Below are 25,042 nucleotides of genomic sequence, written 5' to 3'. Positions count from 1 at the left end.
TGATAAGAGGTACGTCACTCTGCCAATGGCGGGGGGGGGGGGGCTTGGGACCCTCCTTAGTTTTCTGAAGACTAAAAAAGGGAGAAATACTTTCAGTCTAGCAAGATTAATTTTAACTCTTTGAGTAGTCCAGACAAGAAACACAATCAAGAGCACCAACACTATATCTTTAGGATCCATGGTGGCACAGGGTGCAGTATTGCAGGCTAACTCGGCCCATAGTCTGGAGTTCAATCCTCACAGGCTCAAGGCTGACTCAGCCTTCCATCCTTCCGAGGTGGGTAAAATGAGGACCCAGATTGTCGGCAGCAATAGGCTGATCCTGTAAACCACTTAGAGAGGGCTGTAAAAGCACTGTGAAGCAATATATAAGTAAGTGCTATTTCTATTGCTATTATAAGGTTACATTAGCAGAATCTTGACTGAAGCTATGTCCGCCCCCTCTTTTTTTAGTCTTTGGAAAATTAGGGAGAGTCCCTTTTGGCAACGCTTTTCTCCCACCTGCTGACTGAGTTGCCTCTTATCAGACTGTAGCCTAGACTGCGGCATCCCAAGGTCATTTTCACCTACCATTGTAAGAACTGTTTCATATTTAAGAAACATGAAATGAAATAAGAGATATTCTGCCCATCCTGAGTAATGCAACTCTGGGCAGCATGCCAGAAACAAATATTCTTCAATAATATTTAAATACAGCACTGGAAAGATCGGTCTTTGCTGCTTCTATGCTGGCCTTTGAAGTAAAACTACTTGTATCAGTAGAGATACAGTTATTGCAGCTGGGGAGGGGGGGGGAGGCTGAAATTATCAGCTTTTTTGAAATAATTTTTCAGGACCAAGCAATAAATAAGAACACAAATTAAAAAGGTGAATGAAAACCCCAGAAGGTCTTGAAGAAAACTTCTGTTCCTCCAAGTAGCTCATAAGAGCTCTACGTTCTTTTCCCATCCAAGTCCAAAAGCAACTTAAATTGTCTTCATAATACAACTCATTTTTTTTCATAATGCTGCATTTAATACAATAAAGTTGAATATATGTGCTTTTTATTCCATGTGTAATCAATGTTCCTGCAAAATCAAATAATACTATTACTTTTCTGGGGGAGTGGGAGTGTTCTTCACAATGGCCAAACCAATTTTTAAGCACATCACAGTTTTGCACAAATTATAAACAGACTAACCACAAAGGAAACAACACAATATGTGATTATTTCTTGGTGTAACAAAATAGCTGATGTCTTGGATTTTTTATTTAAAAGATACTTACCGCTACAACAGAAATCAACAATCTTTCTGAATGTTTCTCCATCTTGTTATCCAGTTTCCGCACTATCTAACAAAACAATAAATACTTAAAGCCAAGCTCAACAAACTTTAAAAAATGGTACTTAGTATGACTACTGAACTCTACAAACTATCTGAATGTTTTATCATCTTGAGGGGATTCCAGGTAAACAAGGTAATACTCTTATTTTTAATTCTAATATTTTTCACAGGACACTGTTTATTCAAATGCTTCTTCAAGGAGTGACAAAAATTTCTTTCCCAAATATAGATTGTTCCAAAATATACACATAATTAGGTTATTTTTGTCTAGATTTATCTAACTCATTCTATATATCAATTCTAAAACACACTCATGTATTAAAAAATACAGGTAGTTCTCGACTTACATTCAGTGAGCATTTGGAGTTAACAGCATTAAAAAAATGGGGGGTTATGAGTTTTTCACACTTGCAACCATTGAAGTATCCGAAACGTCATGTAATCAAAATTCAGATGCTTGGTAACTGACTAATATTTATGTCCTGAGGTCCTAAGATCCACTTTTGCAATCTTCTGAGATGGGAAAGCCAGATTCACTTAACAACTAATATAAGTATTACTAACTTAAAACTGAGTGATTCACTTAACCACTTTGGCAGGAAAGGATATAAAATGGAGCAAAATTCACTTAACAAATATCTTACTTAGCAACAAAAAATTTGGGTTCAATTGCGCTCATAAATCAAGAACTACTTGTATAACATGCTTTATTATTTCCAAAATCAGTAGAATTTACAATTACAGTTGAATCCACTCAACTAGCTTTTAACAGATTAGTGATAACTTATAATAGTTTTATAAACTATTCTCTGTCATCAATAGTAGTATCAAGATTAATCTTTCTTTTATCGTAAGAAGTGATGACAATAAGAAAATGATAGGAAGTGAAGCTAAATTCACGAAGTATCCAGGGCATTCAAATGAGAGAGTTCCCCCTGTTGTATACTATCTGATTTGGTTCTAATAAATCAGTAAACACATTCTGGTGGCAATTCATATTATTTGAAATGGAATGATGCTAAATGTAGTATCTGAATTATATGTTGAAAAAATCTTCTTCGGATCTTCAGCCTGAAGGTAATTTTCTCATGTCTTCATTCTCAGCTTATAAGGAGCACATCATAATCTTATTTAAAATAAAAGGTGGAAGCAATTTAACCCTCTAGTGAAATGACTTTTGCTATCCAAATGCTTTACACACTATCAATATCAAAAAAACATAAATATGATTAGAATGAAGGCAGAATCTTTTAAATATTTTGTTCTCACCTCATTGCATTGAGGTGCACTGTAACTTACTGTCTTTCTTAAAATACATGATCTCCAGTTTTATGTTTATACAGTATTTGTCTTAAGTGAACAATACTCACATATACGCATATAATTTTATAAACATACAGGTACATATACTAATTTAATTTATGTCAATTTATTCTCCTAGCACGTGCCAGAAATAAATTTACTCTTTCAATTTCTTTGAAAACCTACCTTTATAAAAGAAATGAGACAACCAATGAGAGGATAGATGGGAACAAAAATAGAAAAACAAACATGAAGAACAGCAGCTGTTGTATAATACCACATAAAGAAGGCCACTTCGATGACAACAGAACAAACTAAAGCAGCCTGAAAGAAAAAAGAAAATTTAAAATATTAATTTATGTTATTTTTATCCAGTGGCATTCCATGTCTCTGGCAAATAGCACCCAAAACATAGTAGAAAGACATTGTAGCTAACGTATAATGGCATATCAAGAGTGGCAGGGTTAGCCCTAGCCCTTTGGCAGGTTTAAGACTTAGTAATTTAGTAAATTAAGGAAAGTGGAGAAAAGCAGTAAATAGCCTGGAGGGAGGGAGGACAAGCTAATCTGAAGCAGCAGATTATCTGAATCCTTTTCAGTGTGGGTTCAGGATGAGTTATAGTACTGAGGTACAGTTATGGCTGATCTTTGAAGGGCTTGAAATAGGGTGGTGTTTCCATCCTGGATTTTTTTGGTGGCTTTCAATACTATTGACCATGGCTTAAGGACTGGCTTAGGGGCTTGAGAATGTCCTGCAGAGCTTCTCTTTCCTCTGTGGTCAATTCCTGTTTGTATTCACAGGGACGGAGGGAGAGAAGTCACAGGGTGAGATTATTCAGTGGCATGGAGTGCAGCATACTGATGATCCTCAGCTGTACATCTTCACTGAGGCAGGACAAAATGGTGCCACTCAGTTCTTGAAGGCTATAAAGTTTCAATAGGGAAGAACTGGTTGCAATTCAACTCTAACAAGACAAAATAGTTCTGGGCTTTTTAGATCCCTCTAGATCTGGACCATTATCATCTTTTAATCTCAAAAGGATAGCACTCCTCTGTAGAGTTTGTGCACAATTTGAAAGCCACTGCCCACGTTCATTCATGCTTTAGTCATTTCCCATGTATAGTATTGTACATGAAAACCATCTAAATTTCAAATGGTTTGGAATAGATCAGGGAACACAGTTTTGAGTGCTCCAAGATCTGCACATATTACACCACTATCCAGGCTGCACTGGTTCCCAATCTCCTTCTGGATGTAATTCAAGATGCTGGTTATTATCTTGAAAGCTCTGCATGCATGGGACAGGTTATCAACAGAACTGGCCACACCTGAGAGTATCTGCCTGCCCTGCCAAATCAGATAGGATGGGTATGTCCTAGACCTCCTCTATTAAATAATGTCACCTAGGTGGTGTGCGTTCTCTGTAAAAATCTCTCTCCTTTGGAACAGACTTCACTCCAACATCTGGAAGCCCCTTTCCTCTTGGCTTTCCAGAAGACTGTGAACAGCTGTTCTTCCCCCAGGCAATGGGCCAAGACAGAAATTTAAACCAGCACATTTTATGATGTCCTGGCTGGAGTGTGTCATTTTTTAAAAAGTGTTGTGGGGTTCTGTTTTTTTTATTTTTTACATGTCTATAGCGGTTTGTTTATTGCTAGCCGCCAGGGTTATACTGTATAAGAGTTTTTGGGTCATGCAAACAACAAATAAATTTAACTTACCACTGAAAAAATAAATGACCAAAATTCTTTGGTATTTTGTATGGCATTAAAGCTGAAGGAGACAATATAATTAAACATAACAACGGATGGTATGTAGCCAATAAGGCAAAAAATCTGCAGGTGAAAAGAAAATTCTTAGTTGTTTTTTTAAGATTAGGGATAAAGAAAGTAGTACATAAGTCTAAAGAAATTTTCTAACAGATAAGCTATGAAGCCGCTTAATTCTTGCTCCTTCGCATCTGTGGATATGTGATTTCAGTCTGAGGTATTATTCATAATGGCAGAGGATTAAAGAGTTAAATAGTGTCGCTGATGCAACAAACATGAATTTGGGCAAACTCCGGGAGACAGTGGAAGACAGGAGGGCCTGGCATGCTATGTCCATGGAGTTGTGAAGAGTCAAACACAACTTAGCGACTGAACAACAAAATTCTTTAAAACTCTTCTTGCAGTCACTGATGAAAATACATATTTGTGTAACACTTTTTGTAGGAACTGTGATAGTACAGAGGATTCTGTAGAGTCCCTGTGTTCTCCAGCTTGGTTGTTTGCTTACACAGTCTGGAAACAATCAAGCTAAGAGAGCACAAGGACTCCACAGTTCAACCCTGAGCTCAGATAGTCTCCTCTTACTGGAACAGAGGATTCTCTTATTAATGAAAATGGCTGGAAAGTAATAATGCAAAACTATCAAAACATGAGGATGTGAAAGAAATCTATTCTGGCAGCAATACTGAGTTTTCACTAGATAAAAACATATCTTGCATAAAGAACCTCCATATGTCTGCAAGAACAATATCATAACCCATTTCCAACAGAAGCAAATTTTTAATTATGCTTCTCCCTATCCACAACTTGATCCTGGCTTAGATTTGGCATACTAGTACATTCGTAAAATGAGCCATTCTAATAAATCAATTAAACATTCTTATCACACCAAGCAATAATCAGTCTATTCTTTTAGAAAATGAATTTGTTTGGAATTTTGCTTCTTAAGATAAACCAATACAGGTTAACTGATAACATGGTTTTCAATTTTGGGGAAAGAAAAAAGTAAAAATATTCTTATTCACTTTTATGGAGAGACAGTTTATAATCCAAATGTATTCACAATAAAATGAAAAATAATAGGAAATGTTGTTGTAAAATAGAACTTACCACAGCAAGAAACTTTTCAGGAAAAAAATAAACTCCATGGTGAAATACAAATAAACTTCCTACCATAAGAAGAAGAATTATATAAAATAATGGGATATCAATTAGTGCTTGTCCACACCAATAAGCAGAAGGATAAAGTCCAGAGATTTTAAGTTGGGTGTAAGCTCTGATCTGCAAAATAAATAATAGATAGGTCAATAGGTTGGTAGATAACATATCATGGCAGTAGAGCTCATCATTCATCCTGATTTTGCTCTGTTTGTAGTTGATATGTTAATATTAAACATATCTACATGCTATACATGGTGCATTTTTGAAATAGAGTACTGAACCATTATATAATCCTAATGCTGGAAGAATATTAAAGTTTATTAAATGTAATCAACTAAAACATTAAGTTATTGCTGAAAAATGAACAAAACATTGAGACATGAATAAAACTGGATCCAAAACAATTTATCAAGTTTAAAAAAAATAAATTAAGTACATCTTAAAGACTGGAAAAAAATTACAAGAGCAAAGACAGATAGAATAGTACATACTAGAAGTGTTGGTAATTACATAGTGCATTAGAATCCTTTGAGTGATCAGCAATTATACAGTAGTTAGGATAGTGATTAAATCTAAATATAGCTATGAGAGTCAGCCAAAATATAGCCAAACTTCTCCTAATGGTGCTTCTTCAAATTTTTATCATGTCCATAGTATAGATGTTAATAATTTTGATGGAAATTTCACTAGGAGCCAATTTGCACATTGCTTTCCCATTAGACTTTGCAATGGCACTGATATGTACATGAAATGAAGTTCTATAACAATGTTTTTGGGAGTTTAAAAAATTATAACCCATTGCCTGTTTAGCTTCTCCCTTCTAAATTGCATTCTGACTTGGCTCAATTGTTACACAGGCCATGTTATGTGAGGTCTTCTCTTAATAATCACATGGTCTTTGGGTTATGGTGACAAACTGAGATTTCCATTGCTGACTGATGTGGTCTTGTGATGTTGCACTTTACAATCACGTCACTCAGCAATGTAAATTCTGGTCCCAATTGTTGTTGCAACCTGAGAACTACCCGTAACATGAAATCAGTTAAAACGTCTTTTAAGTTATTCCATTTCCTTTAATGGTAATTGAGATGTGATATGTACAAGAAAATGATTATGGACTCAATCAAATATTTCTGTTGCTTCAGGAAATTTTTCTAACTGTAGCATATAAATCACATAGGTTGTATCACTAAGATTTTGACATTTAGCAGAATCATGAGACTGTAAGGGATCTCGAAAGTCTTCTAATCCAACTCCCTCCTAGGGCAGATCAACTCGGACAAATGGCCATCCAACTTTTATTTCAGAATCTCCAGAGATGAAGTGAGATGATTTCAGGAGACAAGCTGTTCCACTTTTTAATAGTTCTCACAATCAGGAAATTCTTCCTTTTGAATCTGGATCATCTTTGTAAAACTTCCAACCATTAATATTCGTCCTAATTGTAGGCACTGCAGAAAATGAATTCATATCCTTTTCCCATACCTGACTGGTTTTCAGGTATCGGAAGACTGCTATCATATCTCCCCTTAGCCCCCTCTTCTAAGGCTGAATTTTTTTTAACCATTCTTCTTCATAGGATACTATTTCCAAATCCAATGATCTTTGTTGCTTTTCTCTGTATTGTTTCCATTTCTCAGCATTCTGCTTGTATTATGGCCACCCCAAATTGGATTCAATATGCCAGATGAGATCTGTCCAGGGCAGCTTACAAGCAAAACTTTACTTCCTGTGAAATTGACATATGTCTATTGATGCAGACTAAGATTGCATTGGCTTTTTTGATAGCAACAACACACTGTTGACCCATGTTCATTCGGTTATCTATCAGGACACCCAGGTTCTTTGTATAAATACTATTGTTGATCCAGGTTCCATCTACATTTTGTGTGTGTGTGTGTGTGTGTGTGTGTGCGTGTGTATTTTCTTATTTTTTTTATATATATATTTTTTCAGGTGAGTCTGACTCACAGACAAACACAATACAGAAGCCTGATGATGGCAGATGAGATTCTGCCGAAATGTTGCTACAACTTTAAAAGCACAACTACAATGATGTGGGAAAATACCCGAACAAAGCTGAATAACATATATTTAAGTACCCTATCAAGATTCTTTTGACATTGAGCCTGTTTTCTGAAGTGTAAGCAAACTTTTCCATCCCCCACAAGCGTCACATCATCTACAAAACTGCTGAGCATCTCCTTTATCCTTTTTTTTAAAAAAAATGTTGATGAATACTGTGCCAGGACAGAATCCTGATGCATATTTCTTTTCATGGAGACATACCGGTACATTAATTGGGGACCATAAATTGGCTATGGTTATTCAACAGTCCATTTGGGAGTGGCAACATCACACTGTTCTATTTAATCAACATAAAACTTGTTTTTAAAACAGCCATACTGATTTCTAATAATCACTTTCTTCCTTATACACTTGTTACCTTGTGGTTTTCTGCATTCTCCATGGCAAAATAGGATGGCATTCCAGTGACAAGAACTCCTAGTAAGACAGCTTCAAAATACAGCACAAGAGTGAAAACTGTGTCAGTGATTTCCTACAAATAAAGAGATTTTCGTGTAAGAAAATTATTGTTTTAAAAAATATCTTGAAATCTAACAAAGACTAAACATATGGCCTGCTTATTTTCTATGCTATAGATCATGCCTCATTAACTGCATTTCGTTTCATGTGTCTCATATTAAATAATCCTAAAATACCAACTAATCCCAATCTGTAATTAATTTGTATTAATACATAAAAAAATAGGCAGAATGCTAAGAACTTTAAATAACATGTTTAAGCCCCAAAATTTATGGATACAATTTTCCTTTCTGATGTATCACCTGATACTGACAAAAATGAATCCACATTACATTTCAAAATGGCTTTGCAACCATTTCTAGCCTCTATCACAAGCCTTAGTAGTTTTTTTTTTCTTTTATATTATCCCTTACTATAATTGATAAATTTCAAGACATCTGTACATTCTTTATAATATTAGAACTAGGTTATGCCTACATTAGAATGCAGATAATTTTTTATCTTGCCATGGAGGTACAAGCTATATTGTGCTATGAGCTACACTATGCAGTGTGTTTGTTTCCAGCATTCTTTCAAATCATAAAGCAGAGAAAGTGAAGAGCATTACATGCATGACAGCACTAAAATCATTTTGAGACAAGACTTAAAAATGTCTCTACTCTCATAGCTTGGTAGTTCTTCAAATTATTACCAGAAAGATGGAGGCACAGCTTATGACCAGTTGAGAATCAGTGTATGTCAAGAGCATTTTAGATTAATGTTGTGTACAATTGGCAAAGTACACTTTCTTGAAAGTATATGTGGAGACTTTCCAATTTTCATTTTTGGGGGAATCTCTGGCATTTCCCAGCTTAGAATTTCTCCAGCATACATACATGAAAATTATTCTGAAAATTTGTACTATGTAAATGGTAAAACTAGAGCAATCAAAGCTTGAAAATATGTGTACAAATGCCAAAGTTAATGTAAAAAAATGCTTAGTGAGTAACATCAATCAATTGAAGCTATAGTAAAATACAGGCAAGAATGGCCAAAATCTTTTAATTCTTAATATATAACATCATTATATGCAGAATTTACAATATCAGCATTTGGACTTTCATATTCACTTACTTGAAAGAAAGGGTTACTCCAAACTTGGATCTTTTCAGTTATGTTTGAACTGTATAGATAGAAGTTGCTAATAATATTCATCATAACAGGTAAAGAATGTATCATGGTGCGATTAAAAGCAGCTGTAAAGATATAACTCTGCAATAACAAAGATAAAAATTAAATTTGTTATATTTATGAGAACACATCTGGGTATAATGCAACAATTAATAAATATCTCATGACAAAAAAGGAACTAAAATGGACTTTTAGAAGCATAAAATGATGCAATATGGTATTCATGCTATTTAAAATATAGATCAATGATATCATTAAAACAGATTAAATTTCTTTATGATTTGATCACAAAATATTTCTGCATCTCTGCTGAATTCTCAGTGGTATTGTCAAATAGTTTCCTAGTTTTGGGTGATTATCTTGAAATCCACCCTCCCTCCCTTCCTTCCTTCCTCTCTTTTTCTCTCTCTCTCTTTCATTAATTGATATGCCTCCCACCTTGCTGTTGAAGTGATTGTACATAGCTTAAAAATGATAACAAGGCAATATGATTAAAATTTAAAAAGATTAAATAGAGACTGAAAACCAAGAGAACAAATAATGGGGTGGGCACCTTCTCTGCAGCCTGTCAGCATAAAGCACCCCATCAGGCCCTCTGATCTAATTACTGAAATCTATTCATTAGTAATGATTCACATGCAGTTAGATGGAAAAGTTATTTCTGGCACACATGATTGAACAGACTAATTAATACACTTCTATGAGCCTCCTTAGCAATCTGTAAGAACTGTATATGTTTTATTTGCAGTTTTCTTTTAACAACCAACACATTTTGTGGACAGAAAGGTGCTGAATAGCATCTTGATGGAGAAGAACAGGCAGAGCCAGGGGACAAAGTTAAGCGAGTCAGCAGTCTAGTCATTACTATTCTCACAAATGGTCTAAGTCCAACCACTCTTCAATTCCACTGACCCTTATCTAGTGTCAATCCTTGGCATTGAATAGTTTTTTATCAGATTTTCATGTATAGGCTTGAGCAATAAATCATAACTGCAGCTTAAGGTATGGTTCTGATTCTTCACACCTGACAGTTCATGAATAAACCTTAATTGGCTGAGAATAAAATGGAGAGAAGACCTATTTTCTTTTTTTGTGATACAATTCATGGGGTAGCCTTTGCTACCACAACAGGGTAGCTATGCATTACCTGCAGTGGCTATGCATTACCTCCAGAAACAGAGGCAGCACATTTCTTATTGCCAGAGGGGAGACAAGGGAAAACTCTTGGATTTAAATCCTATTTGAAAATGTCACAGAGGCCAATTATTAGCCTCTGTCGGAACAAAATGCTTGATCCAGTGGGGGCTCCTGTAGTTTTGTGTCTAGTGTAACACATAAAGTAGCAGATATTTTTCTTGTATTTGGTAGCAGCTGCTATGCAATAAAATGAATATCCTTTAGGGAAGATTTCTTTGATGCATACTTTGACAGGTTTTCTTTATCCTCAACACCTTCAGATGAAGAAATTTTTATTTTAGAATAGAATTCTTTATTGGCCAAGTGTGCTTGGACACACAAGGAGTTTGTCTTGGTACAAATACTCTTATTTATTTATTTTTATTTATTTATTTAGTCAAGCGATTATAAGATAACAGGTATAAGTGTAAATATAGTTATGAATACATGAAATGGATACATATAAGAAAAATAAAAAGAAGCAATAGGACAGGGACGGTATACATAAAAGAAAAGATACATTCATCAAGAATCATAAGGTATAACACTTAATGATAGTCATAGGGTACAATAAGCAATCAATTAGATTGATGGTTTCTGGACTGCTTTTTTTAGGGAGGAGGAATGAATTGGGCCAACTGTTTTCATGTTTCACACCTGTTTTCCTGTTTCTTACTTAAGAAATCCTGTTGGAGGATTTTTTGTTTGTTTGATCTGAATAGATTAAGATTGGATTTATAACCCAGGTGTATATTATATATTATTATCTCTGAGAGAGATGGTTGATTAAGAAATATGAAAGACAAATAAAATTATTATTTTTGTTGTCATATAGTTTTACCTATTCCTGAGTTACATTTTTATTGCACCTTTATTACTTTATAAGTAAGTCAAGGTGGCAAACCTACCTAACACTCCCTCCAATTTTCTTGTCAACAAACTTGTGAGGTGGGTTGGGCTGAGAGATTGATTGGCCCAGTCACCAACCGGCATTCATGCCTAAAGGCAGGACTAGTAGTCACCATCTCCTGGCTTGCAGGCCAGCACCTTAACCATTATATCAAAGTAGTTCCTTTCTTGATGTTAAACCTCTGTGTCCCACCTAGAGTTGTTGTCCTGAGATGGGAAACTATATGTATTGTTTGTTTGTTTATATGTATAAATAATTATTTTTGTTATTTTAACCTTCCTCTGTTTTATGTTATTTTAAAAAAGCACTTCACATTTAAGACAGATAGGCAACATTTTAATGGCTGGGAGGTTGCACTTCATATTTTAGGGACAGGCAAAGGATCAGTAAGAATGGGAGAGGCAAAATCAGCAGAGGCACACCATTCATATGCACAGGGCTAGAATTTCATGCCCTATTCCCCACTGGGAACTGGGTAATTGCAGTCACAGTGATTTCTGGGTGTCCCAAATGAGCACCAAATATTATTTAAAATAAATACTAATAATATCCATTTTATGGATATGTATACATTTTATTCCCTCGCAGAACTGAAGTGTCCAAAGGCAATTCACCATCGACAAATTTATTAACCTGAAATAGTTCTGTCCCTAGCAGATCATATTGTACAACTACATATAATTGCACACACATTTTACTAAATTCCTGTATAGTCAAAGAAAATTATTATTCTCTTCTTACCTTGTCTACTTTAAATACATGTAATGCTGCACTATGTGGGGCAAATGACACATATCCGCTGTTGTTTAATGCTGTACTGTGGAAATCTGCTGATTCATAATCACTGTCACTGAGTACCTCTGTCAGTATATTCTGGTTTCTAAGAGCACTAATTAAGTCATCGATGTTTGACCCTAGATTGAAAAAAAGAAGAATATGGCATAAAAATATCACAACTGTTCCATACTTTCAGAGCAATTTAAGTATATAAAATTTAACCAGTTAACTCTTAAAAGAGATCCAGGTACCATGTAAGAGCCTCTGTGGCACAGTGGTTAAAGTATTGTGCTGCAGGCCATTTCTGCTGACTGTCGGCTATTCAAATCCCACCAGGCTCAAGGTTGACTCAGCCTTCCATCCTTCTGAGGTGGGTAAAATGAGGACTCAGATTGTTGGGGGCAATAGGCTGACTCTGTAAACTGCTTAGAGGGGGCTGTAAAGCACTGTGAAGCAGTATAGAAGTCTAAGTACTGTTGCTATATCTGGAGAGAGGGATGACAATACTAAAAAAGGGGGGTCCTTTTCAATTCTAGAGTCTCGGGAAATGGCATTTGAATGGGGTGGACCAAAATGACAAAAGCAGAATTACAGCATCATGAAACACCCCAATACCTTTTATAGCACAAAGGGAAAGAGCTTATGATGCAACCTTGCTTGTGTTCCTGCAGGTGCATACAAAGTTAGGCTCTCCATCGGTCATCTGTTAGTCTGAAACCTACATGCAAATATGCACCTGAACCTTTTAATTCATGGCTTCCTTATCCATAGTTGGTCTATATGAACTTGAATTCATTATTCAAGACAATCCACTTTGCATTATCCATTCTTTTCGGTACAGGTGTTGTATGTGGTCTGTCATTTTGCTCTGCAGAAATATGGATGTAGCTTTCAGTCAATTTCTCAGTAACCCCAACACTATGCCATGCTTCTAACATGTAAAACGAGCTACTTCTTCCAGAGTGAAAATGGAGAAGTCTACAATGTGATGACCCAGGGCATGGCATAGCCGCAACATAGCCAGCTGAAAGTTCAAACTCCTCCTTTAATGGTCCAAATTTCCTCTCAAATGCTCCCACATTCTTGGCAAGTCCCAGAGCAAAGTGCACACACACAAGCATAGCAGCCTCCGGCTGTACCCAGTCTAGCAAAATAAGGAACAGGAAAAGGAGTCCACAAAACAAGGAACAAACAAGTCCACAAAGTCAAGAAGCAAGCAGTCCTGCAAACTCCAAATGCCTGTACCAACACACCAAACTCTACCAATTCAGCATTTGTTCCCAACAAATGCCCTTCCTCATAGCATCTCCTTAAGTCTCAGTCCCCAGGTATGCCTTGTGAAGAGGGAAGGAGCACTCTCCTCCCGAGTAGTCATGTCAGCCTGCACTGTTCCAGCCTTCTCTCCACTCTCCATACTCGAGGATCAGGAGTGGGTGGTCCTTGCTCATTGCCTGAGCTCTGTCTCTCGTGTTCATAGCTTAGTCTCTCTTGGGTCATCCTGCTCCAGTTCCTCTGTGCCTACTAGCTATTCCAATCCTAAAAGACTATGGTCTGCCTTGGCCTACTCCTCCCCACATTCCTCCGAAGCCAACAAAGCTGCCCCCTTGATCTCTGTAGGCTCCAGTTCTGGGGCATCTTCCTCCACAGGTTCTGGCTTGTCTTCCTCAGGCTCTGGCGGGGGCATGATACTACAATTTCTCACCAATTCACAATATTCTTTAAAATGCTAAATAGAGATGAAGTGCTGACAATTTCAATTGTGGAATTAGAAACCCCAGGCCTTCTTTATTTTATTTTGTAATCTTTACTTTTTATTTTTATTGCTATTTATTTTTATTTTATTATTATTATTATGAATATAGTGGTACTTCGGAATTCATCATTATTTTGTTCCAGGAAGTGCTATGACTACCAAAAAAAATGAGTACCAAATAAAATTTTCCCATTAAAAATAATGTAGTGAGTTACAAGGCAGCCAAAATTGACAAGTTCTAGATTGTGAACAAATGATGAATACCGGGACAAAATGTTCACATCAAAATGTGTTGAGTACCAAATTTGATGAGTTTCAAAGCAGTTGAATACCAAGGTACCACTGTACTGTATTTTATTTTGAAAATTATTGCCTTAATTTTTTTATTTCTTATTCTTTATTTGAAAAGAAAACTAAATGAGAGAACCTAAGATCTAAAGTGGCTACCATACAGTTACTTCTATGATTTTTGGGAGAATCTCTGCTGTCTTTTCAATCGTTTTACAGCTCTTAAACATCCCCATAACCCTAAGATGTTGTATCATTACAGGTAATCCTTGCTCACTGACTGGCATAATCACATGATGTTTCACTTCACCACCACATCAGTTAGCGATGGAGTTTCTAGTTCCAGTTTTGTGTTTTGCTTTGAAAAGCTAGGATATAATCCTTTGGAACAAGAAAGTCCAACTGTAGTTGATTTTATACATATGAAATGAAGAAGTGGAAATGCCAGGAATTGAAATAAAACCAATCAGTACATGACATTTAAAATGTAGTTCTTAAATTTCTTACCAGTGGAGTTTTGAATGAGGAGACTGGTTTTGTACTTGTCATAGGTTTCGTTGGTCTTAAGAAAATATAAATTTGGAGACAGCTGTATAGGGACTACAGCTTTTTTGAAATAGTGATGTACAACAAACATAAAAATTTGAACAACAAGAAACACTGTAAATAACAAAAATCTGAAAGAAAAGAAAAAACAGGCATAATGCCAGCCTTGGTCCATTTAAGAACTAGATCAGAGTTGGGCAGGCTTGTCTAGAGAATTCATTACTTCACATTTCATTACAGTCCAACTGTGACTAAAAGTATCTTGAGATGTTGAGAGCTGTAATTAAATGGTTTAAAATGTGAACTTTCCTATAATACACACCAGTTATAAGCTTGTAAATACTTTTTAAATTCTCAGTATACAATTAAATGCAGCAAGTATATAGAAAAATTATTTTTGACAATTACTGCTAGAGTGAGACATCAATTAATCAATCAGACTGAGCTATGCCAACATTTCTCTCTTCCCTAAGAGAGAAGGGGAAAATGCTTGTAGGACTAGCATGTAAAGTGTTTGCACCCAGTGTTGTTATCAGTCAGTTGTTGCCACAAGCTATCAATTTTAGGAATCATCATACTTATCTAAAAAAAGAATACTGGCAATAAAATGTAAAAATTTAAAGTGCCAATTTAATAGTATGCAAATTGACTTCGGTTAGTATACAAGTCTAAGGGCTATTGCTATTGCTACAGAAGTAACTTCTGATGAAACACTGCAAGAAATCATAATAGCTGCCAGTGGGTACATTTGGAACAAATGTTGTCGTCTCAGCCACCTCTTGCCATCAGGGTCCTTGAACTGCTGTCAACAAGCCTTGCCTCTGGAATGATGCTGCTGTGCTTCAAAAAGGGCCTCTCCCATTATCCACCCATTTTGAAACTAGCCCAGGTTAGTTGAAAGTGACCATATATAATTTATGCTTTTGATTGCTTCTGCTCAAACTGCAATATACTGCTTTTAAATCAGATTAATTCAAAGTTGAGATACTTACACCACTGTCACTGACTTAATTTCACGTTTTAAGTTCAGGAAATGAACCTTTGCAATAGTGGTGACTTGTTTTTTCCACAGAGACTTCTTGTTCACTACACAAGATTTTACTTCAGAGAGCATTAGTAGGCTTTGCTCTAATTCATCAGTAGATTTTGTATCCATTTCTTCTTCTACATTTTCTGAGTTGAATACACTAAAATCTAAGAAAGAGAAAAGAATAGCTTGTGCAGCTTAAATTTTACTTCCAAGTAGATCAGGGGTATGTGTGTGTGAATATATACAGGTAGTCCTCAACTTATAAACAATGGTGGGATTCAGCCAGTTCACACCACTTCGGGAGAACCGGTTGTTAACTTTCTGAGCAACTTGGTGAACTGGTTGTTAGAAGAAATCATTAGGGCAGAGAACCGGTTGTTAAATTATTTGAATCCCACCACTGCTTACAACCATTCATTTAGTGAGCATTTGAAGTTGCAATGGCACTGAAAAAAGCGATTCATGACTGTTTTTCCACACTCACAACCATTGCAGCATGGTTATGTGATCAAAATTCAGACATGTGGCAAATGATTCGTATTATGATGGTCGCAGTGTCCCGGGGTCTTGTGATCACCTTTTATGACCATCTGACAAGCAAAATAAATGGGGAAGGCAGATTCTCTTAGCAACCATGTTATTAGCTGCAGTGATTCACTTAACAACTGTGGCAAGAAAGGTCGTAAAATGGTGCAAAACTCAACATCTGTCTTGCTTAACAGCAGAAATGTTGGGCTCAGTTGTGGTCATACATTGAGGACTAACTGTACAAGTAATTTGAAGGAACCAGTGAAGCTTCCATCCCAAAAATGTCATTGCCCAACCCAATTTATAAAAAATTGGGTTGGGCAATGACATTATACTATTATACTATTCTATAAGCTGAAATGTAATTGAATAATGAAAAATTACTAATGAAACAGTATTCATGATATTGTATTTAAAACACAGTATAGGAAGTTAGGCAGTTTTCCCCAGCCCCCTTACCCGCTTGGTCAATCTCTGCCTCGGCTTCCAGCTTGAGGAAAACATCCTCCAAGGTTGTCATGGAAACACCGTAAGAAATAACACCCAAATGAGCATGGGTATCTAGATCAGCAAACAGTGCTATAAGAAAAAGTAGCAGTGGAGGTCTTAGTAATGAATTTGTAAATGCAATCATATTTCTCTGCATATTTCCTTCTTTACAGTTGCTTAATGAACCGTCTTCTAATTTCCTCAAAACTTTATTCCAAAAGCAGGAAAACGATAATACTTGTAGGTAATAAATGTATCTGGGGTTAACTGTTCTCTGTTAAAGTAACTATCAACTCTCTGTATACTAATATTATAGACTTTGAGCTCAAGTGCAATGAGCAACATAAGTCTTCCACTTTTCTCTGCAATTCAATAGAGGAAAAAGTTATACCTGAAAATTTGTCCATATCTTTAAATGGTAATGCATATATCAGCTGTTCTTCGTTCTGTTTTAGCAAACTTGATCCAGGGATGTGCTGTCTGATGACAGATGCTGTAGCTTCTGTGTTACAATACCTGTCTATGTGCATACTAAGAAACACATATAGATATCATTGTTTTGCAAAGGGATGCATGATATTCATTATAGGAATAAGAATTACTCCTATGCTGCTGCCTAATTGAAAATGTATCTGTATTTTCATAATCCAGTTCATGAAGGGTATTCATAAATAGTATTTATTAGTTACCATCCCAAGGGTGCTTACAATATAAATTAGTAAAGTTTAATAAATTTCAGCAAAATCTAAACCCTTTAAAAAAATGACTACTGAACTACACAAACAGTTCAACTATTTTAAACGATAGACCAGAAAGGTAAGCATAGTTTAAAACCGCTTTAAAAGACACCAGACCAAAGTCAGGGATATATAGATAGTCCTCAACTTACAATCATTCATTTAGTGACCATTTGAAGCTACAATGGCACTGAAAAAAGTGACTTATGACCATTTTTCACTCTTACAGCCATTGCAACGTCCCCATGGTCATGTAATCAAAATCTGAACTTTTGGCAACTGGTTCTTGTTTATGACGGACACAGTGTCTCAGGATCATGTGATCACCTTTTGGGACCTTCTGACAAAGTCAATGGGGAAGCCAGATTCATTTAACAGCTATGTTACTAACTTAACAACTGCAGTGATTTCACTTGACAACTGTGGCAAAAAAGGTTGTAAAGTTGGGGGAAACTCACGTAACTATCTCATACAGCAATGGAAATGTTGAGCTCAGTTGTGGCCATGATTTGAGGACTACCTGTAACGGGTCTTCGGTAAGAGGTTTAAGCAATAATGGAGGAGCAGGTAAATAAGGCTTACTTGATGTTTCCCTGGTACATTAATGCAAGCATAAGCAGTCCTTCAAATAATAACTGGACTCCAATTATTTAAAGATCAATGTTTAAGTACTCTGAATTGAGATTTAAAACTGAACTAGCAACAGACAGTAGGGTAGACATTACAGATGAACAGTCTAGTCTCAACAAAAACTTGACTAGCTATATTCCATACTAGCTGAAGTTCTCAAGTAATTTTCAATGACAGCTTCAAGCCAAGCATGGTAACAATGTTAATCATGCAATCCAGTTCGTATTACGATCACCTAACAATGAAAGAATTTTGATTTTGGTTATTTCAATGTGTTTAAAGAGCGGAAATATTGAAGCAGGATTGTGATAGACATTAGAATAGAAAGTGGCTGTACCTCAAACGATAGCCAATTCCCCATTTTGTCTTCAGGAAAAGAGAAGATCCAAGACATTTCAGCATTCCTTGAGAAATTACAGCTTTCCGATCTAGAAGTAGGCCAGAAGGGATCTTTATCATAAATAAAGCTTATAGGGTAGCAACCAAAAGTATCTTACTTATATTATGGATAATATATATCTAACCTAAGAGGCATCTAATTGAACATGCCTGCAAGAATGTCTGCTTCATCCATGAAATGGGTACTGAACACTGTCACGTGGTTGGCTTTTCTGTTTTTCAAGAGGTTCCAAATTGTATGTCGGGAGCATGGATCCATACCAGCAGTTGGCTCATCCAAGAGTAACACCTAAACAACAGCCAGGGAAAACAATAGATAAAAGTAAGTATTCATTTTACAAATACAAATGCTGCATGGCACCAAAACTGTAGGGAAATCAAAATCTTCTAAATGGTGTGGGGAAGGTGGAGAGAAGTCCCATAAAGCCCCATGATGGGCAGAATAACTGAAAAAAAAATGTTTGCTGAGTACTGAAAGGAAACGGGAAGGAGGCTGAATTATAGTTAATCCTTGCTTAACAATGGCAACTGGGACCGAAATTTGTTTGCTTCTGTATGTGGAGAAAGTCCTTTTCTAGAACCTCAGTTCACTGTGTAGGTACTATAATAGTGAGTTGTTTTCTGCTTGAATACAGTACTTATTTCTATTGGTCAACTGTAATTTTGAATTAAGGTTTTTTAATTTTTCTTTACTGACACCGTATATTACTGAATTAGTTATATGGTTTAATTTATGGTAATATTATTTTGAATCTGTTTTAAAAAGTGTTGTTCAAATAAGTGCCATAAGGATTTTAGACAGTAAATAGAAGATCCCGGAGTAAAATTTGGTGTTATTTCTCTGGATATGTATGTACACATCTACATAAAATTCCCTTATATTCTAGTATTCTTCAGGGAAAATGTTTAGGCAGCTAGAAAGCCATGTGAAATCTAGCCAAGTTCTTGTAAGGTTGTGTGCTTAAAGTACTCTTAAAATACTCTTTTAAGATTAAGTAGAGCCAGTTGAGAGAAGGTAGCCTATTCAGTAGTGTGGGAAAAGGTATTAATTGCTTAAGCCTTGATTGAGGGGACTGCTGCTGTTTGGGCAAGTAGTATTTTTATTATCTCAACTCTCCTAATTTGTACAACCCAATTATAGTTCTGTTTGTATGTGGCTTGAAATTGATAATGAGTATCATGACCAGTATTTCTGTTACTTTGCTATTTACCTTCGGATCACCAAGAATTGCAATTCCGATTGACAGCTTTCTTTTCTGTCCACCACTTAGTTTTTTTGCTTGGTTATCTTTAATGGGCTGCATATCCAAATCCAATAAAATCTTTTGGACCTTTCAAAATCAAGCATGAAAAATATTTAGAGATAATTAAAACAAGTAATTCCATAATTAATCAGGCTATTGTCACTAAAGCTCAAGGAATCTAAAAGTTTTGTAGCTTACCATGATATAATATATTATGAAAATAACTCAAATTCTATGTTATTTATTCCCTGCAATTTCAAAGAGAACCCTATTCTGGAAGAGTTAAGGTGAGAGGTTTCCAAAACCAATACGGTATCCATCCATCCATCCTTCCATTCAATCATTAAAGTGGTTTTTTTTTAAAAAAAATTGCTTCTGCTAATCATATCTCTTTTAAAATAGGTCGAGCTGGTATTTAAAGTTCAGAAGGACTAGTAGGAAAACCAATAATTACTGGTGCCTATACCTATCTCATATTTTATTTATAATATTTTTATCTTAGTTTCTGTAAGCTTTTCTGTTTTAGAAGAATTCTCAAAATAAAGTAGCATACTATGGAATCTGGATGTAAAAGATGCAGTCAATACATTATTACACATTCATGTAAAATTATCTTTGTTTATTGAAGGACATATATGACATCATTCTGACAATTATAAATAAATACATTGTATTCTACTTACCTCTTGGATCACATAATTGGGAGGTATTCCCTTAACTGCAGCAACTATTGACAAATTTTCTTCCACAGTTAATACATCAAAACAGACATCTATTTGTTGACATACTCCAGTTATCTTTCTGGCATCCAGCATTTCATCAATTTCAGAAACTCTGTATCCATAGATCGATGCAAATCCTGGTAACAACAAACAAGGAAGATAATGACTGCTATTAAAATACATACATTCATGTATACATCACAAATAATAATGGACTTTTACTGGACTATGACCATAAAACAGTCATCAAAATTAGAGACTTCTTCAACAGGAAATCAAGAAAATTCTCTCTTCCTGAATTTTCCCCAAGTTGTTTTTTTTTTGTTGTTGGGGGGCGGGGGGGTTGGCTTAAAAATAAAATGAAAAAGTGCGGTATTTTCTGCATGTGTATTTCTATAGCTTGTAGAAAGAAAGCCAATCAAAATATTAAGTCCTACATGGCATAGGGCCTGGTTACTTGAGATATGTCTTGCATAGCATCTGGCTGGCAGATTTGATCCTGCAAGGTTTGTGTATTCTGGATTCCTTTAAACGGTATCATCTATCAGGATCCCAGAAGTGTGCCTTTTCTGTAGCAGCCCCCTGCACCAAGGATCCTCCCGAGATTCAAATGGCCCCCACCCAGTTGTTGTTTACAACAGCCATGAAAACCTGGCGATTGGTGAGGGAGAGTGAGACCCTTGCTTCATTCCATTTGGTTTCACTTGCTTGCCATATTTTAATCTCATATGTTTTATTGATTTTATTATACTTTCTTCTTTGGTTGTTGTGAGCCACCCACAGTTGTTGAAAATAGAGTGGCATTGGAATGATGGAGAATGGAGTGAGGAAGATGATACAGTAGGTCTTGGCATGTACACAGCAATTTCTTTACAAACCCCTTCTCTTTACAAATTGAGATGTATTTGTACTTTCTTTTTATTTGTCATTGGTGCGTGGGTAGAAAAAGAAACATATATTTAGGAAATTGAACAGAACAAAGGGATAAGCAAGTGAACAGCAAGATTACATTCCCAATATCTGATTCTAACATTCTACAATTATAAGTTCCAGTTCGTTGAAATGGAACTCAATGTATAATTAAAAAAGAGAGCAGAAATAACCTATTCAAAACAGAAATGTCAAGCTATGTGCAACTATTCTGCATTGCATGGAAAGGATATTGCTATGGAAAAATTTACAATCCTTTCTCCTAAATTCTGGGGTTGAAGTCTTGATTAATTGGAAAGGACAGCTATAGGTTATATGCATTAATCATTGAAAGGACCAAAAATGGATCAAAACAAAATGTAATTATACATATAAAAAAACCTAAAATAGTGCATTTTTTCTTTACTTGCCATTAAATATGGCAAATCAAAATTATTTTGATCATATTTACCATCAGAAGGTGGGCACAATCCACAAAGAATGTTCATTAATGTTGTTTTGCCTGTTCCACTGTGTCCAAGTAATGCTGTAATCTGGCCCTCATATATATCAAAGGATAAATCTAATAAAATAATGACATGATTATGCAACAGGCAAGAAGTCAATGATGTAATACCATACCACCAATGATTACATTACTATTAAACATTAAGACACTTAATGTAAAACTGAATTCACCTTTGAAAAATAGTTTGCGTTTAACATAATAAACTCACAGATTATTTAATATGCCATTGAACATTAACAGGAACTTGCCAAGCTTCTGGTTATCAGAAGACAAAAAAAAACCCCACTTAAACTTCAAGGATTTTTATTGTGATAAATAGTTGAAAAATCCCCAAATTCTTACTTTTTAAAGCCTCCACAGTTTCACCTTTTTTAACAAAAGATTTCTGGACACAGTTGATTCTGAAAGAAAACATGATAGTTTTTTTTTAAAGGAAAGCTAAACTCTGATCATATTTCAGCAAGATAAAAAGCAAGCAATATGAAAGAATCATTATGTTAGCATGAATATTACTCAAATCTAAATTAATGCTAATTGAAGACTCACAAAGCACGGTTGAAAGTTTCTCAGTTTCTGAGCGCTCTTAAGTAGGGAACATGTCTAAATTCAATATCCTATTTTTCCCTTGGAGTTTAACTTTCTTGTTCAACTTTGTTGAATTCAGTACAATACTGCTATTAATCGCTAAAGGGTACATTTCTTAATCCTAAAGACACTGTATGTCACTGGCACTTACAGAACATCTGCTCAATGACTTTAACATTGATTCCGAATGGAAAACCAAATGGGTCACAAATATAGGTAAATATATAAATGACTCCACAAAAAAGGTACCAAGCTTTGAACTACTAAGTCAGCAATGGATAATACTGAATAGGAATTGCACCACACACAATATCTGCCGGGACTCTCTGTATAAATGGGGGAATAGTATCCTCTTCTAAGCATGACTGCGGGGGCATATCACAACAACTGTAGATCACATCATGACTGGCTGAGGGCATATATTGGTCCAGTATCTGATTTTTATTGTAAAGGATGCTGCGCTTCAATGGTTAAATGGTCTAGGTGTATTTGAACATGGAAATTTTTAACGTTTATATTTTGTGTTTGACTAATCTAGGTCAAATATTAATATACATTGCTAATCCCTGTATAATATGCCATACGCTAAATAAATACATATATTCATATTTGAAATACTAAAGAAAAGTTGGCAGAACGGTTCTACATGTGTTTAAAAGGATATGGATCAGTTTGTTTTAGTACTAATTCATGTACTAAAGATTTCCTAAGCACCTAGTAAAACAACTTTCATTATATTGAATACAAACCACCATAATTTCCTCTTTAAAAAGTTTCTAGATGTTGAACATTCAGGCTGATGTAGCTGTTTTATCTGCCTCAGCCTCTAGGCAAAAATTACCATCTGACTATGTTTGATGCAAGCAGTTTTACTTTTATGATCAATTAGATGCTTGCTATATACAACTGACATATCTAATGCAATTTCTACATGTAGACTGCATGGTTGATTTTTACACAGATTTATTCATGCTTACTGACCATTGATTTAAATTCTATTTTATAAACACTGATAGTTTCAGTGGTTTTTTTTGCTATAATTCATTATCTATTTAACCCAATTTTGTGATTTAGTACAGAAATTATTAGTTAATTTTTTAAAGTGAACTTTCTTTTTACTAACAATTTTTAAAAAAGGATTTCGTAGAGTATCTGGATTGATGCTCTAAACAGAATGCTCACAACATTGAAAAACCACATTCCTTCAAGATTCATGTGAAGGGTCTTTTGTGCCTACACACACACGAGGGATCTTTACTTAATGACAATTCAAGCAGTGACTGTTCAAATTTATAATGGTGCTGAATGAGTACTACTTATGACTGGTCCCTGTATTTATGACAGTCATAGCATCCTCATGGTCACATGATTGCAATCCCATGCTTGCTCAGCATTCTGCTTGCAATTACAATGCTGCAGTGTCCTATGGTCATGTGATCACCATTTGCAATCTTCACTGCCAGCGTCCATTAGGCAAAGTCAATGGGAAAGCTAGCACAAGGTTGCAAATGGTGACTTGATGTCATGGTTAATGACACTATGGGTTCACTTAAGAATAGCCATGTGACATTGCATTTTATAACTGCATCACTTTGAGACAGAAATTCTAGTCCTAGTTACCATCATTAAGCGAGGATTACCTGAATACTTTCTTTATTGTTGTTGCTAAAGCAAAATGACTCACATGACATAAAAAGTTCCTCAAAACAGCTGGATCAAATATTGACAAGATATGGTGCTTAAATGCTTTAAGAAAAAAGTTTGGAAGTAGTTTTTTTAAAAAAATTGAATTTATACAGACTTAAAAAAATAGAATACTTTATTGGCCAAGTGTGATTGGACACACAAGGAATTTGTCTTGGTTTAAATACTCTCAGTATACATAAAGGTACATTCGTTAAGAATCAAGAATCATAACGTACAACACTTAATGATAGTCACAGTGTACAATCAACAATCAAATCATACTAGGAAACAGTCAATATAAATCGTAAGGACAATTCGCATATAAAATTCATTACTTAATTTTAGTCCATAGTTGCTGATTATGTAAGATAACTTCAGAGTTATCAAACTCAAGAAATTTAGATAAGAAACTTCAAATTAGGTAAAGAAATATTAGCACCTGGCTTTAGCTGTTGAAAAAAAAACACAAAATAGCCAATCATACCTGATAGCTTCTTTTCCTTGAAACTCTGATGATACAGGTTCAATGATCTCATTGAAATCTAAATTCCCATTAATATTGCTTTCATACAATTCTTTGTAATTTTTTGTTCTCTTTGACCAAAATGAAGGCTTGAGAAAGAAAAAAAAATGTCTACGCAATCCATATTCTCCTGAGCAATAAAAGAAAAATAACATCTACAAATATTAAATGCTGCTAGTAATAATATATAAACATTTAAAAGATATATGTTCACTTATGCTGGTCTATGATTGAATTATTTTCATTAATTGTAGGTAGTCTTCAACTTAGAATCATAATTGAGCCCAAAATTTCTGTTGCTAAGTGA

At 35.2% G+C, this 25,042-nt stretch overlaps 1 protein-coding gene across 3 annotated transcripts in view; it reads right to left on the bottom strand.

Moving 5' to 3' along the window:
- LOC113436985 (cholesterol transporter ABCA5) overlaps window positions 1–25,042 on the bottom strand; it is a 68,137-nt gene that overhangs the window by 19,309 nt on the left and 23,786 nt on the right. For all 3 annotated transcript variants that reach the window (XM_026701711.2, XM_087925024.1, XM_087925025.1), the window contains 18 exons: window positions 24,697–24,865; window positions 22,284–22,342; window positions 21,885–21,995; window positions 20,465–20,640; window positions 19,749–19,868; window positions 18,688–18,826; window positions 18,476–18,566; window positions 17,163–17,302; window positions 16,742–16,861; window positions 15,717–15,918; window positions 14,686–14,855; window positions 12,102–12,274; window positions 9,218–9,355; window positions 8,004–8,117; window positions 5,507–5,677; window positions 4,349–4,462; window positions 2,814–2,951; window positions 1,267–1,332 (listed from right to left, as the gene is read on the bottom strand). In XM_026701711.2, coding sequence (XP_026557496.2) covers window positions 1,267–1,332; window positions 2,814–2,951; window positions 4,349–4,462; window positions 5,507–5,677; window positions 8,004–8,117; window positions 9,218–9,355; window positions 12,102–12,274; window positions 14,686–14,855; window positions 15,717–15,918; window positions 16,742–16,861; window positions 17,163–17,302; window positions 18,476–18,566; window positions 18,688–18,826; window positions 19,749–19,868; window positions 20,465–20,640; window positions 21,885–21,995; window positions 22,284–22,342; window positions 24,697–24,865 — 2,411 coding nt within the window. The remainder of the gene's footprint in view (window positions 1–1,266; window positions 1,333–2,813; window positions 2,952–4,348; window positions 4,463–5,506; window positions 5,678–8,003; window positions 8,118–9,217; window positions 9,356–12,101; window positions 12,275–14,685; window positions 14,856–15,716; window positions 15,919–16,741; window positions 16,862–17,162; window positions 17,303–18,475; window positions 18,567–18,687; window positions 18,827–19,748; window positions 19,869–20,464; window positions 20,641–21,884; window positions 21,996–22,283; window positions 22,343–24,696; window positions 24,866–25,042) is intronic.

Source organism: Pseudonaja textilis, chromosome 2 (assembly GCF_049901715.1).
Source record: "Pseudonaja textilis isolate UNSWEBS1 chromosome 2, rPseTex1.2, whole genome shotgun sequence".
Classification (NCBI taxonomy): Eukaryota; Metazoa; Chordata; class Lepidosauria; order Squamata; family Elapidae; genus Pseudonaja; species Pseudonaja textilis.
The sequence above is the reverse complement of the archived record's forward strand: the minus strand, read 5'-3'. Positions and strand labels throughout refer to the sequence as shown.